Genomic DNA, 12,371 nt, shown 5'->3' on the forward strand with positions numbered 1-12,371 from the left:
GGGCAGTGGGTGCCCATGGGATCTGATGCAGCAGCAGCAGGGCAGTGGGTGCCCATGGGATCTGATTCAGCAGCAGCAGGGCAGTGGGTGCCATGGGGTCTGTTGCAGGGGCAGCAGGGCAGTGGGTGCCCATGGTGTCAGGTGCAGCAGCAGCAGGGCAGTGGGTGCCCATGGGATCTGGTGCAGCAGCAGCAGGGCAGTGGGTGCCCATGGGATCTGGTGCAGCAGCAGCAGGGCAGTGGGTGCCCATGGGGTCTGATGCAGCAGCAGCAGGGCAGTGGGTGCCCATGGTGTCAGGTGCAGCAGCAGCAGGGCAGTGGGTGCCCATGGTGTCAGGTGCAGCAGCAGCAGGGCAGTGGGTGTCCATGGTGTCAGGTGCAGCAGCATCAGGGCAGTGGGTGCCCATGGGGTCTGGTGCAGCAGCAGCAGGGCAGTGGGTGCCCATGGGGTCTGTTGCAGGGGCAGCAGGGCAGTGGGTGCCCATGGTGTCAGGTGCAGCAGCAGCAGGGCAGTGGGTGTCCATGGGATCTGGTGCAGCAGCAGCAGGGCAATGGGTGCCCATGGGATCTGATTCAGCAGCAGCAGGGCAGTGGGTGCCCATGGGGTCTGGTGCAGCAGCAGCAGGGCAGTGGGTGCCCATGGGGTCTGGTGCAGCAGCAGCAGGGCAGTGGGTGCCCATGGAGGCTGGTGCAGCAGCAGCAGGGCAGTGGGTGCCCATGGAGCCTGGTGCAGCAGCAGCAGGGCAGTGGGTGCCCATGGGGTCTGGTGCAGCAGCAGCAGGGCAGTGGGTGCCCATGGGATCTGGTGCAGCAGCAGCAGGGCACTGGGTGCCCATGGAGCCTGGTGCAGCAGCAGCAGCAGGGCAGTGGGTGCCCATGGGATCTGATGCAGCAGCAGCAGGGCAGTGGGTGCCCATGGGGTCTGATGCAGCAGCAGCAGGGCAGTGGATGCCCATGGGGTCTGGTGCAGCAGCAGCAGCAGGGCAGTGGGTGCCCATGGTGTCAGGTGCAGCAGCAGCAGGGCAGTGGGTGTCCATGGTGTCAGGTGCAGCAGCAGCAGGGCAGTGGGTGCCCATGGGATCTGATGCAGCAGCAGCAGGGCAGTGGGTGCCCATGGAGCCTGACGCAGCAGCAGCAGGGCAGTGGGTGTCCATGGGGTCTGGTGCAGCAGCAGCAGGGCAGTGGGTGTCCATGTAGGCTGGTGCAGCAGCAGCAGCAGGGCAGTGGGTGCCCATGGGGTCTGTTGCAGCAGCAGCAACAGGGCAGTGGGTGCCCATGGGGTCTGGTGCAGCAGCAGCAGGGCAGTGGGTGCCCATGGGGTCTGGTGCAGCAGCAGCAGGGCAGTGGGTGCCCATGGGATCTGATGCAGCAGCAGCAGGGCAGTGGGTGCCCATGGGGTCTGGTGCAGTAGCAGCAGGGCAGTGGGTGCCCATGGGATCTGATGCAGCAGCAGCAGGGCAGTGGGTGCCCATGGGGTCTGATGCAGCAGCAGCAGGGCAGTGGGTGCCCATGGAGGCTGGTGCAGCAGCAGCAGGGCAGTGGGTGCCCATGGAGCCTGGTGCAGCAGCAGCAGGGCAGTGGGTGCCCATGGTGTCAGGTGCAGCAGCAGCAGGGCAGTGGGTGCCCATGGAGCCTGGTGCAGCAGCAGCAGGGCAGTGGGTGCCCATGAGATCTGATGCAGCAGCAGCAGGGCAGTGGGTGCCCATGGTGTCAGGTGCAGCAGCAGCAGGGCAGTGGGTGCTCATGGAGCCTGGTGCAGTAGCAGCAGGGCAGTGGGTGCCCATGGAGCCTGGTGCAGCAGCAGCATCAGGGCAGTGGGTGCCCATGGGGTCTGATGCAGCAGCAGCATCAGGGCAGTGGGTGCCCATGGGATCTGATGCAGCAGCAGCAGGGCAGTGGGTGCCCATGGAGCCTGGTGCAGCAGCAGCAGGGCAGTGGGTGCCCATGGGGTCTGGTGCAGCAGCAGCAGGGCAGTGGGTGCCCATGGGATCTGGTGCAGCAGCAGCAGGGCAGTGGGTGCCCATGGAGCCTGGTGCAGCAGCAGCAGCAGGGCAGTGGGTGCCCATGGGATCTGGTGCAGCAGCAGCAGCAGGGCAGTGGGTGCCCACGGAGCCTGGTGCAGCAGCAGCAGGGCAGTGGGTGCCCATGGGATCTGATGCAGCAGCAGCAGGGCAGTGGGTGCCCATGGGATCTGATGCAGCAGCAGCAGGGCAGTGGGTGCCCATGGGATCTGATTCAGCAGCAGCAGGGCAGTGGGTGCCATGGGGTCTGTTGCAGGGGCAGCAGGGCAGTGGGTGCCCATGGTGTCAGGTGCAGCAGCAGCAGGGCAGTGGGTGCCCATGGGATCTGGTGCAGCAGCAGCAGGGCAGTGGGTGCCCATGGTGTCAGGTGCAGCAGCAGCAGGGCAGTGGGTGCCCATGGGATCTGGTGCAGCAGCAGCAGGGCAGTGGGTGCCCATGGTGTCAGGTGCAGCAGAAGCAGGGCAGTGGGTGTCCATGGTGTCAGGTGCAGCAGCAACAGGGCAGTGGGTGCCCATGGGGTCTGGTGCAGCAGCAGCAGGGCAGTGGGTGCCCATGGAGGCTGGTGCAGCAGCAGCAGGGCAGTGGGTGCCCATGGGGTCTGATGCAGCAGCAGCAGGGCAGTGGGTGCCCATGGTGTCAGGTGCAGTAGCAGCAGGGCAGTGGATGCCCATGGAGGCTGGTGCAGCAGCAGCAGGGCAGTGGATGCCCATGGGGTCTGATGCAGCAGCAGCAGGGCAGTGGGTGCCCATGGGGTCTGATGCAGCAGCAGCAGGGCAGTGGGTGCCCATGGTGTCAGGTGCAGTAGCAGCAGGGCAGTGGATGCCCATGGAGGCTGGTGCAGCAGCAGCAGGGCAGTGGATGCCCATGGGGTCTGATGCAGCAGCAGCAGGGCAGTGGGTGCCCATGGGATCTGATGCAGCAGCAGCAGGGCAGTGGGTGCCCATGGGGTCTGGTGCAGCAGCAGCAGGGCAGTGGGTGCCCATGGGATCTGATGCAGCAGCAGCAGGGCAGTGGGTGCCCATGGGGTCTGGTGCAGTAGCAGCAGGGCAGTGGGTGCCCATGGGATCTGATGCAGCAGCAGCAGGGCAGTGGGTGCCCATGGGGTCTGATGCAGCAGCAGCAGGGCAGTGGGTGCCCATGGAGGCTGGTGCAGCAGCAGCAGGGCAGTGGGTGCCCATGGAGCCTGGTGCAGCAGCAGCAGGGCAGTGGGTGCCCATGGGATCTGATGCAGCAGCAGCAGGGCAGTGGGTGCCCATGGGGTCTGGTGCAGTAGCAGCAGGGCAGTGGGTGCCCATGGAGGCTGGTGCAGCAGCAGCAGGGCAGTGGGTGCCCATGGAGGCTGGTGCAGCAGCAGCAGGGCAGTGGGTGCCCATGGAGCCTGGTGCAGCAGCAGCAGGGCAGTGGGTGCCCATGGTGTCAGGTGCAGCAGCATCAGGGCAGTGGGTGCCCATGGAGCCTGGTGCAGCAGCAGCAGGGCAGTGGGTGCCCATGGGATCTGATGCAGCAGCAGCAGGGCAGTGGGTGCCCATGGTGTCAGGTGCAGCAGCAGCAGGGCAGTGGGTGCTCATGAAGCCTGGTGCAGTAGCAGCAGGGCAGTGGGTGCCCATGGAGCCTGGTGCAGCAGCAGCATCAGGGCAGTGGGTGCCCATGGGGTCTGATGCAGCAGCAGCATCAGGGCAGTGGGTGCCCATGGGATCTGATGCAGCAGCAGCAGGGCAGTGGGTGCCCATGGAGCCTGGTGCAGCAGCAGCAGGGCAGTGGGTGCCCATGGGATCTGGTGCAGCAGCAGCAGGGCAGTGGGTGCCCATGGAGCCTGGTGCAGCAGCAGCAGCAGGGCAGTGGGTGCCCATGGGATCTGATGCAGCAGCAGCAGCAGGGCAGTGGGTGCCCATGGGGTCTGATGCAGCAGCAGCAGGGCAGTGGGTGCCCATGGGATCTGATGCAGCAGCAGCAGGGCAGTGGGTGCCCATGGAGCCTGGTGCAGCAGCAGCAGCAGGGCAGTGGGTGCCCATGGGATCTGGTGCAGCAGCAGCAGGGCAGTGGGTGCCCATGGGATCTGGTGCAGCAGCAGCAGCAGGGCAGTGGGTGCCCATGGGATCTGGTGCAGCAGCAGCAGCAGGGCAGTGGGTGCCCACGGAGCCTGGTGCAGCAGCAGCAGGGCAGTGGGTGCCCATGGGATCTGATGCAGCAGCAGCAGGGCAGTGGGTGCCCATGGGATCTGATTCAGCAGCAGCAGGGCAGTGGGTGCCATGGGGTCTGTTGCAGGGGCAGCAGGGCAGTGGGTGCCCATGGTGTCAGGTGCAGCAGCAGCAGGGCAGTGGGTGCCCATGGGATCTGGTGCAGCAGCAGCAGGGCAGTGGGTGCCCATGGGATCTGGTGCAGCAGCAGCAGGGCAGTGGGTGCCCATGGGGTCTGATGCAGCAGCAGCAGGGCAGTGGGTGCCCATGGTGTCAGGTGCAGCAGCAGCAGGGCAGTGGGTGCCCATGGTGTCAGGTGCAGCAGCAGCAGGGCAGTGGGTGTCCATGGTGTCAGGTGCAGCAGCATCAGGGCAGTGGGTGCCCATGGGGTCTGGTGCAGCAGCAGCAGGGCAGTGGGTGCCCATGGGGTCTGGTGCAGGGGCAGCAGGGCAGTGGGTGCCCATGGAGTCTGGTGCAGCAGCAGCAGGGCAGTGGGTGTCCATGGGATCTGGTGCAGCAGCAGCAGCAGGGCAGTGGGTGTCCATGGGATCTGGTGCAGCAGCAGCAGCAGGGCAGTGGGTGTCCATGGGGTCTGGTGCAGCAGCAGCAGGGCAGTGGGTGTCCATGGGGTCTGGTGCAGCAGCAGCAGGGCAGTGGGTGCCCATGGGATCTGGTGCAGCAGCAGCAGCAGGGCAGTGGGTGTCCATGGGGTCTGGTGCAGCAGCATCAGGGCAGTGGGTGTCCATGGGGTCTGGTGCAGCAGCAGCAGGGCAGTGGGTGCCCATGGGATCTGGTGCAGCAGCAGCAGGGCAGTGGGTGCCCATGGAGCCTGGTGCAGCAGCAGCAGCAGGGCAGTGGGTGCCCATGGGATCTGATGCAGCAGCAGCAGGGCAGTGGGTGCCCATGGGGTCTGATGCAGCAGCAGCAGGGCAGTGGATGCCCATGGGATCTGGTGCAGCAGCAGCAGCAGGGCAGTGGGTGCCCATGGTGTCAGGTGCAGCAGCAGCAGGGCAGTGGGTGTCCATGGTGTCAGGTGCAGCAGCAGCAGGGCAGTGGGTGCCCATGGGATCTGATGCAGCAGCAGCAGGGCAGTGGGTGCCCATGGAGCCTGACGCAGCAGCAGCAGGGCAGTGGGTGTCCATGGGGTCTGGTGCAGCAGCAGCAGGGCAGTGGGTGTCCATGGAGGCTGGTGCAGCAGCAGCAGCAGGGCAGTGGGTGCCCATGGGGTCTGTTGCAGCAGCAGCAACAGGGCAGTGGGTGCCCATGGGGTCTGGTGCAGCAGCAGCAGGGCAGTGGGTGCCCATGGGATCTGATGCAGCAGCAGCAGGGCAGTGGGTGCCCATGGGGTCTGGTGCAGCAGCAGCAGGGCAGTGGGTGCCCATGGGGTCTGATGCAGCAGCAGCAGGGCAGTGGGTGCCCATGGTGTCAGGTGCAGTAGCAGCAGGGCAGTGGATGCCCATGGAGGCTGGTGCAGCAGCAGCAGGGCAGTGGATGCCCATGGGGTCTGATGCAGCAGCAGCAGGGCAGTGGGTGCCCATGGGATCTGATGCAGCAGCAGCAGGGCAGTGGGTGCCCATGGGGTCTGGTGCAGCAGCAGCAGGGCAGTGGGTGCCCATGGGATCTGATGCAGCAGCAGCAGGGCAGTGGGTGCCCATGGGGTCTGGTGCAGTAGCAGCAGGGCAGTGGGTGCCCATGGGATCTGATGCAGCAGCAGCAGGGCAGTGGGTGCCCATGGGGTCTGATGCAGCAGCAGCAGGGCAGTGGGTGCCCATGGAGGCTCGTGCAGCAGCAGCAGGGCAGTGGGTGCCCATGGAGCCTGGTGCAGCAGCAGCAGGGCAGTGGGTGCCCATGGGGTCTGGTGCAGCAGCAGCAGGGCAGTGGGTGCCCATGGGATCTGGTGCAGCAGCAGCAGGGCAGTGGGTGCCCATGGAGCCTGGTGCAGCAGCAGCAGCAGGGCAGTGGGTGCCCATGGGATCTGATGCAGCAGCAGCAGGGCAGTGGGTGCCCATGGGGTCTGATGCAGCAGCAGCAGGGCAGTGGATGCCCATGGGGTCTGGTGCAGCAGCAGCAGCAGGGCAGTGGGTGCCCATGGTGTCAGGTGCAGCAGCAGCAGGGCAGTGGGTGTCCATGGTGTCAGGTGCAGCAGCAGCAGGGCAGTGGGTGCCCATGGGATCTGATGCAGCAGCAGCAGGGCAGTGGGTGCCCATGGAGCCTGACGCAGCAGCAGCAGGGCAGTGGGTGTCCATGGGGTCTGGTGCAGCAGCAGCAGGGCAGTGGGTGTCCATGGAGGCTGGTGCAGCAGCAGCAGCAGGGCAGTGGGTGCCCATGGGGTCTGTTGCAGCAGCAGCAACAGGGCAGTGGGTGCCCATGGGGTCTGGTGCAGCAGCAGCAGGGCAGTGGGTGCCCATGGGATCTGATGCAGCAGCAGCAGGGCAGTGGGTGCCCATGGGGTCTGGTGCAGCAGCAGCAGGGCAGTGGGTGCCCATGGGGTCTGATGCAGCAGCAGCAGGGCAGTGGGTGCCCATGGTGTCAGGTGCAGTAGCAGCAGGGCAGTGGATGCCCATGGAGGCTGGTGCAGCAGCAGCAGGGCAGTGGATGCCCATGGGGTCTGATGCAGCAGCAGCAGGGCAGTGGGTGCCCATGGGATCTGATGCAGCAGCAGCAGGGCAGTGGGTGCCCATGGGGTCTGGTGCAGTAGCAGCAGGGCAGTGGGTGCCCATGGGATCTGATGCAGCAGCAGCAGGGCAGTGGGTGCCCATGGGGTCTGGTGCAGTAGCAGCAGGGCAGTGGGTGCCCATGGGATCTGATGCAGCAGCAGCAGGGCAGTGGGTGCCCATGGGGTCTGATGCAGCAGCAGCAGGGCAGTGGGTGCCCATGGAGGCTGGTGCAGCAGCAGCAGGGCAGTGGGTGCCCATGGAGCCTGGTGCAGCAGCAGCAGGGCAGTGGGTGCCCATGGTGTCAGGTGCAGCAGCATCAGGGCAGTGGGTGCCCATGGAGCCTGGTGCAGCAGCAGCAGGGCAGTGGGTGCCCATGGGATCTGATGCAGCAGCAGCAGGGCAGTGGGTGCCCATGGGATCTGATGCAGCAGCAGCAGGGCAGTGGGTGCCCATGGGATCTGATGCAGCAGCAGCAGGGCAGTGGGTGCCCATGGTGTCAGGTGCAGCAGCAGCAGGGCAGTGGGTGCTCATGGAGCCTGGTGCAGTAGCAGCAGGGCAGTGGGTGCCCATGGAGCCTGGTGCAGCAGCAGCATCAGGGCAGTGGGTGCCCATGGGGTCTGATGCAGCAGCAGCATCAGGGCAGTGGGTGCCCATGGGATCTGATGCAGCAGCAGCAGGGCAGTGGGTGCCCATGGGGTCTGATGCAGCAGCAGCAGGGCAGTGGATGCCCATGGGATCTGGTGCAGCAGCAGCAGCAGGGCAGTGGGTGCCCATGGTGTCAGGTGCAGCAGCAGCAGGGCAGTGGGTGTCCATGGTGTCAGGTGCAGCAGCAGCAGGGCAGTGGGTGCCCATGGGATCTGATGCAGCAGCAGCAGGGCAGTGGGTGCCCATGGAGCCTGACGCAGCAGCAGCAGGGCAGTGGGTGTCCATGGGGTCTGGTGCAGCAGCAGCAGGGCAGTGGGTGTCCATGGAGGCTGGTGCAGCAGCAGCAGCAGGGCAGTGGGTGCCCATGGGGTCTGTTGCAGCAGCAGCAACAGGGCAGTGGGTGCCCATGGGGTCTGGTGCAGCAGCAGCAGGGCAGTGGGTGCCCATGGGATCTGATGCAGCAGCAGCAGGGCAGTGGGTGCCCATGGGGTCTGGTGCAGCAGCAGCAGGGCAGTGGGTGCCCATGGGGTCTGATGCAGCAGCAGCAGGGCAGTGGGTGCCCATGGTGTCAGGTGCAGTAGCAGCAGGGCAGTGGATGCCCATGGAGGCTGGTGCAGCAGCAGCAGGGCAGTGGATGCCCATGGGGTCTGATGCAGCAGCAGCAGGGCAGTGGGTGCCCATGGGATCTGATGCAGCAGCAGCAGGGCAGTGGGTGCCCATGGGGTCTGGTGCAGCAGCAGCAGGGCAGTGGGTGCCCATGGGATCTGATGCAGCAGCAGCAGGGCAGTGGGTGCCCATGGGGTCTGGTGCAGTAGCAGCAGGGCAGTGGGTGCCCATGGGATCTGATGCAGCAGCAGCAGGGCAGTGGGTGCCCATGGGGTCTGATGCAGCAGCAGCAGGGCAGTGGGTGCCCATGGAGGCTCGTGCAGCAGCAGCAGGGCAGTGGGTGCCCATGGAGCCTGGTGCAGCAGCAGCAGGGCAGTGGGTGCCCATGGGGTCTGGTGCAGCAGCAGCAGGGCAGTGGGTGCCCATGGGATCTGGTGCAGCAGCAGCAGGGCAGTGGGTGCCCATGGAGCCTGGTGCAGCAGCAGCAGCAGGGCAGTGGGTGCCCATGGGATCTGATGCAGCAGCAGCAGGGCAGTGGGTGCCCATGGGGTCTGATGCAGCAGCAGCAGGGCAGTGGATGCCCATGGGGTCTGGTGCAGCAGCAGCAGCAGGGCAGTGGGTGCCCATGGTGTCAGGTGCAGCAGCAGCAGGGCAGTGGGTGTCCATGGTGTCAGGTGCAGCAGCAGCAGGGCAGTGGGTGCCCATGGGATCTGATGCAGCAGCAGCAGGGCAGTGGGTGCCCATGGAGCCTGACGCAGCAGCAGCAGGGCAGTGGGTGTCCATGGGGTCTGGTGCAGCAGCAGCAGGGCAGTGGGTGTCCATGGAGGCTGGTGCAGCAGCAGCAGCAGGGCAGTGGGTGCCCATGGGGTCTGTTGCAGCAGCAGCAACAGGGCAGTGGGTGCCCATGGGGTCTGGTGCAGCAGCAGCAGGGCAGTGGGTGCCCATGGGATCTGATGCAGCAGCAGCAGGGCAGTGGGTGCCCATGGGGTCTGGTGCAGCAGCAGCAGGGCAGTGGGTGCCCATGGGGTCTGATGCAGCAGCAGCAGGGCAGTGGGTGCCCATGGTGTCAGGTGCAGTAGCAGCAGGGCAGTGGATGCCCATGGAGGCTGGTGCAGCAGCAGCAGGGCAGTGGATGCCCATGGGGTCTGATGCAGCAGCAGCAGGGCAGTGGGTGCCCATGGGATCTGATGCAGCAGCAGCAGGGCAGTGGGTGCCCATGGGGTCTGGTGCAGTAGCAGCAGGGCAGTGGGTGCCCATGGGATCTGATGCAGCAGCAGCAGGGCAGTGGGTGCCCATGGGGTCTGGTGCAGTAGCAGCAGGGCAGTGGGTGCCCATGGGATCTGATGCAGCAGCAGCAGGGCAGTGGGTGCCCATGGGGTCTGATGCAGCAGCAGCAGGGCAGTGGGTGCCCATGGAGGCTGGTGCAGCAGCAGCAGGGCAGTGGGTGCCCATGGAGCCTGGTGCAGCAGCAGCAGGGCAGTGGGTGCCCATGGTGTCAGGTGCAGCAGCATCAGGGCAGTGGGTGCCCATGGAGCCTGGTGCAGCAGCAGCAGGGCAGTGGGTGCCCATGGGATCTGATGCAGCAGCAGCAGGGCAGTGGGTGCCCATGGGATCTGATGCAGCAGCAGCAGGGCAGTGGGTGCCCATGGGATCTGATGCAGCAGCAGCAGGGCAGTGGGTGCCCATGGTGTCAGGTGCAGCAGCAGCAGGGCAGTGGGTGCTCATGGAGCCTGGTGCAGTAGCAGCAGGGCAGTGGGTGCCCATGGAGCCTGGTGCAGCAGCAGCATCAGGGCAGTGGGTGCCCATGGGGTCTGATGCAGCAGCAGCATCAGGGCAGTGGGTGCCCATGGGATCTGATGCAGCAGCAGCAGGGCAGTGGGTGCCCATGGAGCCCGCTGCAGCCTCCTGACGCTGCCCTGGCCTCCCCTCGCCCCGCAGCGCAGCCATGTGATGCCGGAGGAGCGTGGTGGGGATGCTATGGAATGTGGGCAGCCGCCTGCGCCCTGGCTGCGACACGTGACGCTCCGGCGCCATCCCCGCCTGGGCTTCGGCTTCGTGGCCGGCAGCGAGCGCCCGGTGCTGGTTCGCTCCGTGGCCGCAGGTAGGCCGTGCCCTGCCCCCCAAGGGACCCCTCCCCGCTCTCCCTCTGGCCTCTGGGACGCCCCTTCAAGGCCCCATCCGTGGGTGAATGGTTTGGGGGTGCTGGGGACCCTCGTGCTCGTCCTCCCCCCAACCCCATGGCCCTGGCACGCCTCGGCTGGCCCTGACCCTCTGTCCTGGCAGGCGGTCCCTCTGAGGATAAACTCCTGCCAGGAGACCAGATCTTGGCCATCAACGATGAGGACGTGAGCGAAGCCCCCAGAGAGAGATTCATCGAGCTTGTCAGGTGAGGACAAGGCTTGACCCTCGTGGAGCCTGGGGCGAGGGCTCACGTGCACACCCCCAGGCTCCACTGTCACCCACTGCTGGGAAGCCAGGAGTAGCCTTGGAGCAAGTGCCATAGCTGGCTGGCAGCACGGGAGAGCACCCACAGCCATACTGCCTGGCACCCCAAGGAGCCCACAGGAGTCCCATCCAGCTGGGCAGGGTGGGATGTGCTCTCTCGACAGACAAACACACCCATTGGGGTCCCATCCACCTTCACCTCTCCCTTCTGTCGCAGGAAAGCCGAGGACTTCGTCATCCTCACGGTCCTGCACACGCACCAGGTAAGAGCAGCGGGGCCGTGCCAGCCCCAGGGCAGCCAGCACAGGGCTTGAGAGCCCTGTAGGACATCAAAGTGGGGTCCCTGGAGCTTCTGGAAGGATCACTGAGCTCAACTGAGGTGTTGGCCGGGTGTCCCACCACCCCAAGGCTCTTCCAAGCTGAGTGTGAGAGCTGCTGCAGCCCCATAGCACCGTGCAGGCATGTGGGCAGCTCCCTGGCCTCATCACTCCTCCTCACAGGGAACAGGGAGGAATACATCCCCAAACCCATCTGGATTGCTGAGGGCATCAGGAGTGTCTGATGTGGTGACTGGTTGTGCCAGCAGGGAGGGATGTGCCACTGCTGTTGCCCTGGGCAGACAGGCGTGGGGCTGGCAGTGGGGCTGGCACCGGGGCTGCTGGTGCCCTGGGGCTCGGTGCCCGTGGTGCAGGAGCAGACTGAGCTGCCAGGCCAGCAGCACAGCATCACTTCTGCCTTCCTGAGCCCTCTGATGCCAGTGAGGGTGGGAGGTGTGAGAGCTGCCCTGAGCTCCCTTCATCTCTGGGACGGAGATGCCGCTGCCCAGCACTGAGGCACGTGCCAGGCTCCAAAGAAGCTTTTTTCCCCCCTGGCCCTGGGTGGCTGCCAGCCAGCACAGCCCTGCAGCAAGGCCACCTCCAGGCCAGAGCACATGTGGCACCAGAGGGTCCCACAGAGACCCCCATGTCCCAGCCACCACACTCCTCCCCACGACTGCAGACCCAAGGGGCTCATCTCTCCCACCCAGCCCTGGCCAGTGTGTGCTGGGGCTCAGGCTGTGCTGGGGCTCAGGCTGTGCTGGGCACACATGCCCAGTGCCAGTGCAGCCTCCCTGCCAAGCTGAGGGTGCTGCTGTGTCCTGAGGGGCTGCAGCTCTGTGTCACCGACTTGCTGTCAGCCCCTCCGGGCTCGCTGCCCGCTCGCTCTCCTCACGCTGCCTTTGGAGGGGCTTTCCGTGGGCCCTGTGCCTGGCTCTCCCCACACCACAGTTCCAAGGGCAGGCAGGTGATTTACCAGCTGCTCTCTTTCCAGTCTCCCAAATCTGCTTTCATCAGTGCAGCCAAGAAGGCGAAGCTCAGGTCCAACCCGGCCAAGGTGCGCTTCTCCGAGCAGGTGACGGTCGGCGAGACGGAGCCAGTAAGTGCTGCCCTGCCTCCATCCATCATTCACCTCCTCCAGGGCTCCCCTCCCTCGTTTGGGCTCTGTGGGTGAGGTTTTTCTCTGGCCTGAGGTGGCAGTGCTGTGGGAGGAATGCCACAATCCCCTCTGTCTGGATGGAGCCTCAAGTCCTTGGAAAGCTGATCCCACCCTTGGGCACCCCGAGGGTGGCATCCAGGGGGTGCCAGCACCTGCCCTCAGGAACGTTCTGAGGCTTCTAACCCTGTGCCAAAGGCTTTCAGGAGAGCCTGAGTGTGAGGCCAGGGCAGCAGGGCTCTGCTGCCTGCCAGTGGGAGCTGTTGTGCTGCAGCAGAGTTCTGGCCCAGGGCCACCGAGCTCTTCATTGCAGAAAGGTTTCATCAGGTGGCACACAAAACAACCCCA

The 12,371-nt window shown here is 65.9% G+C and overlaps 1 protein-coding gene across 1 annotated transcript in view; it reads left to right on the forward strand.

Moving 5' to 3' along the window:
* The first annotated feature begins 10,055 nt into the window (after positions 1-10,055).
* FRMPD3 (FERM and PDZ domain containing 3) overlaps positions 10,056-12,371 on the forward strand; it is a 30,053-nt gene continuing 27,737 nt past the window's right edge. The window contains exons 1-4 of the mRNA XM_062006977.1: positions 10,056-10,206; positions 10,389-10,491; positions 10,768-10,813; positions 11,862-12,037. Of these exons, the coding sequence (XP_061862961.1) occupies positions 10,056-10,206; positions 10,389-10,491; positions 10,768-10,813; positions 11,862-12,037 (476 nt within the window). The remainder of the gene's footprint in view (positions 10,207-10,388; positions 10,492-10,767; positions 10,814-11,861; positions 12,038-12,371) is intronic.

The sequence above is a fragment of the Colius striatus genome, chromosome 13 (assembly GCF_028858725.1).
Source record: "Colius striatus isolate bColStr4 chromosome 13, bColStr4.1.hap1, whole genome shotgun sequence".
NCBI lineage: Eukaryota > Metazoa > Chordata > Aves > Coliiformes > Coliidae > Colius > Colius striatus.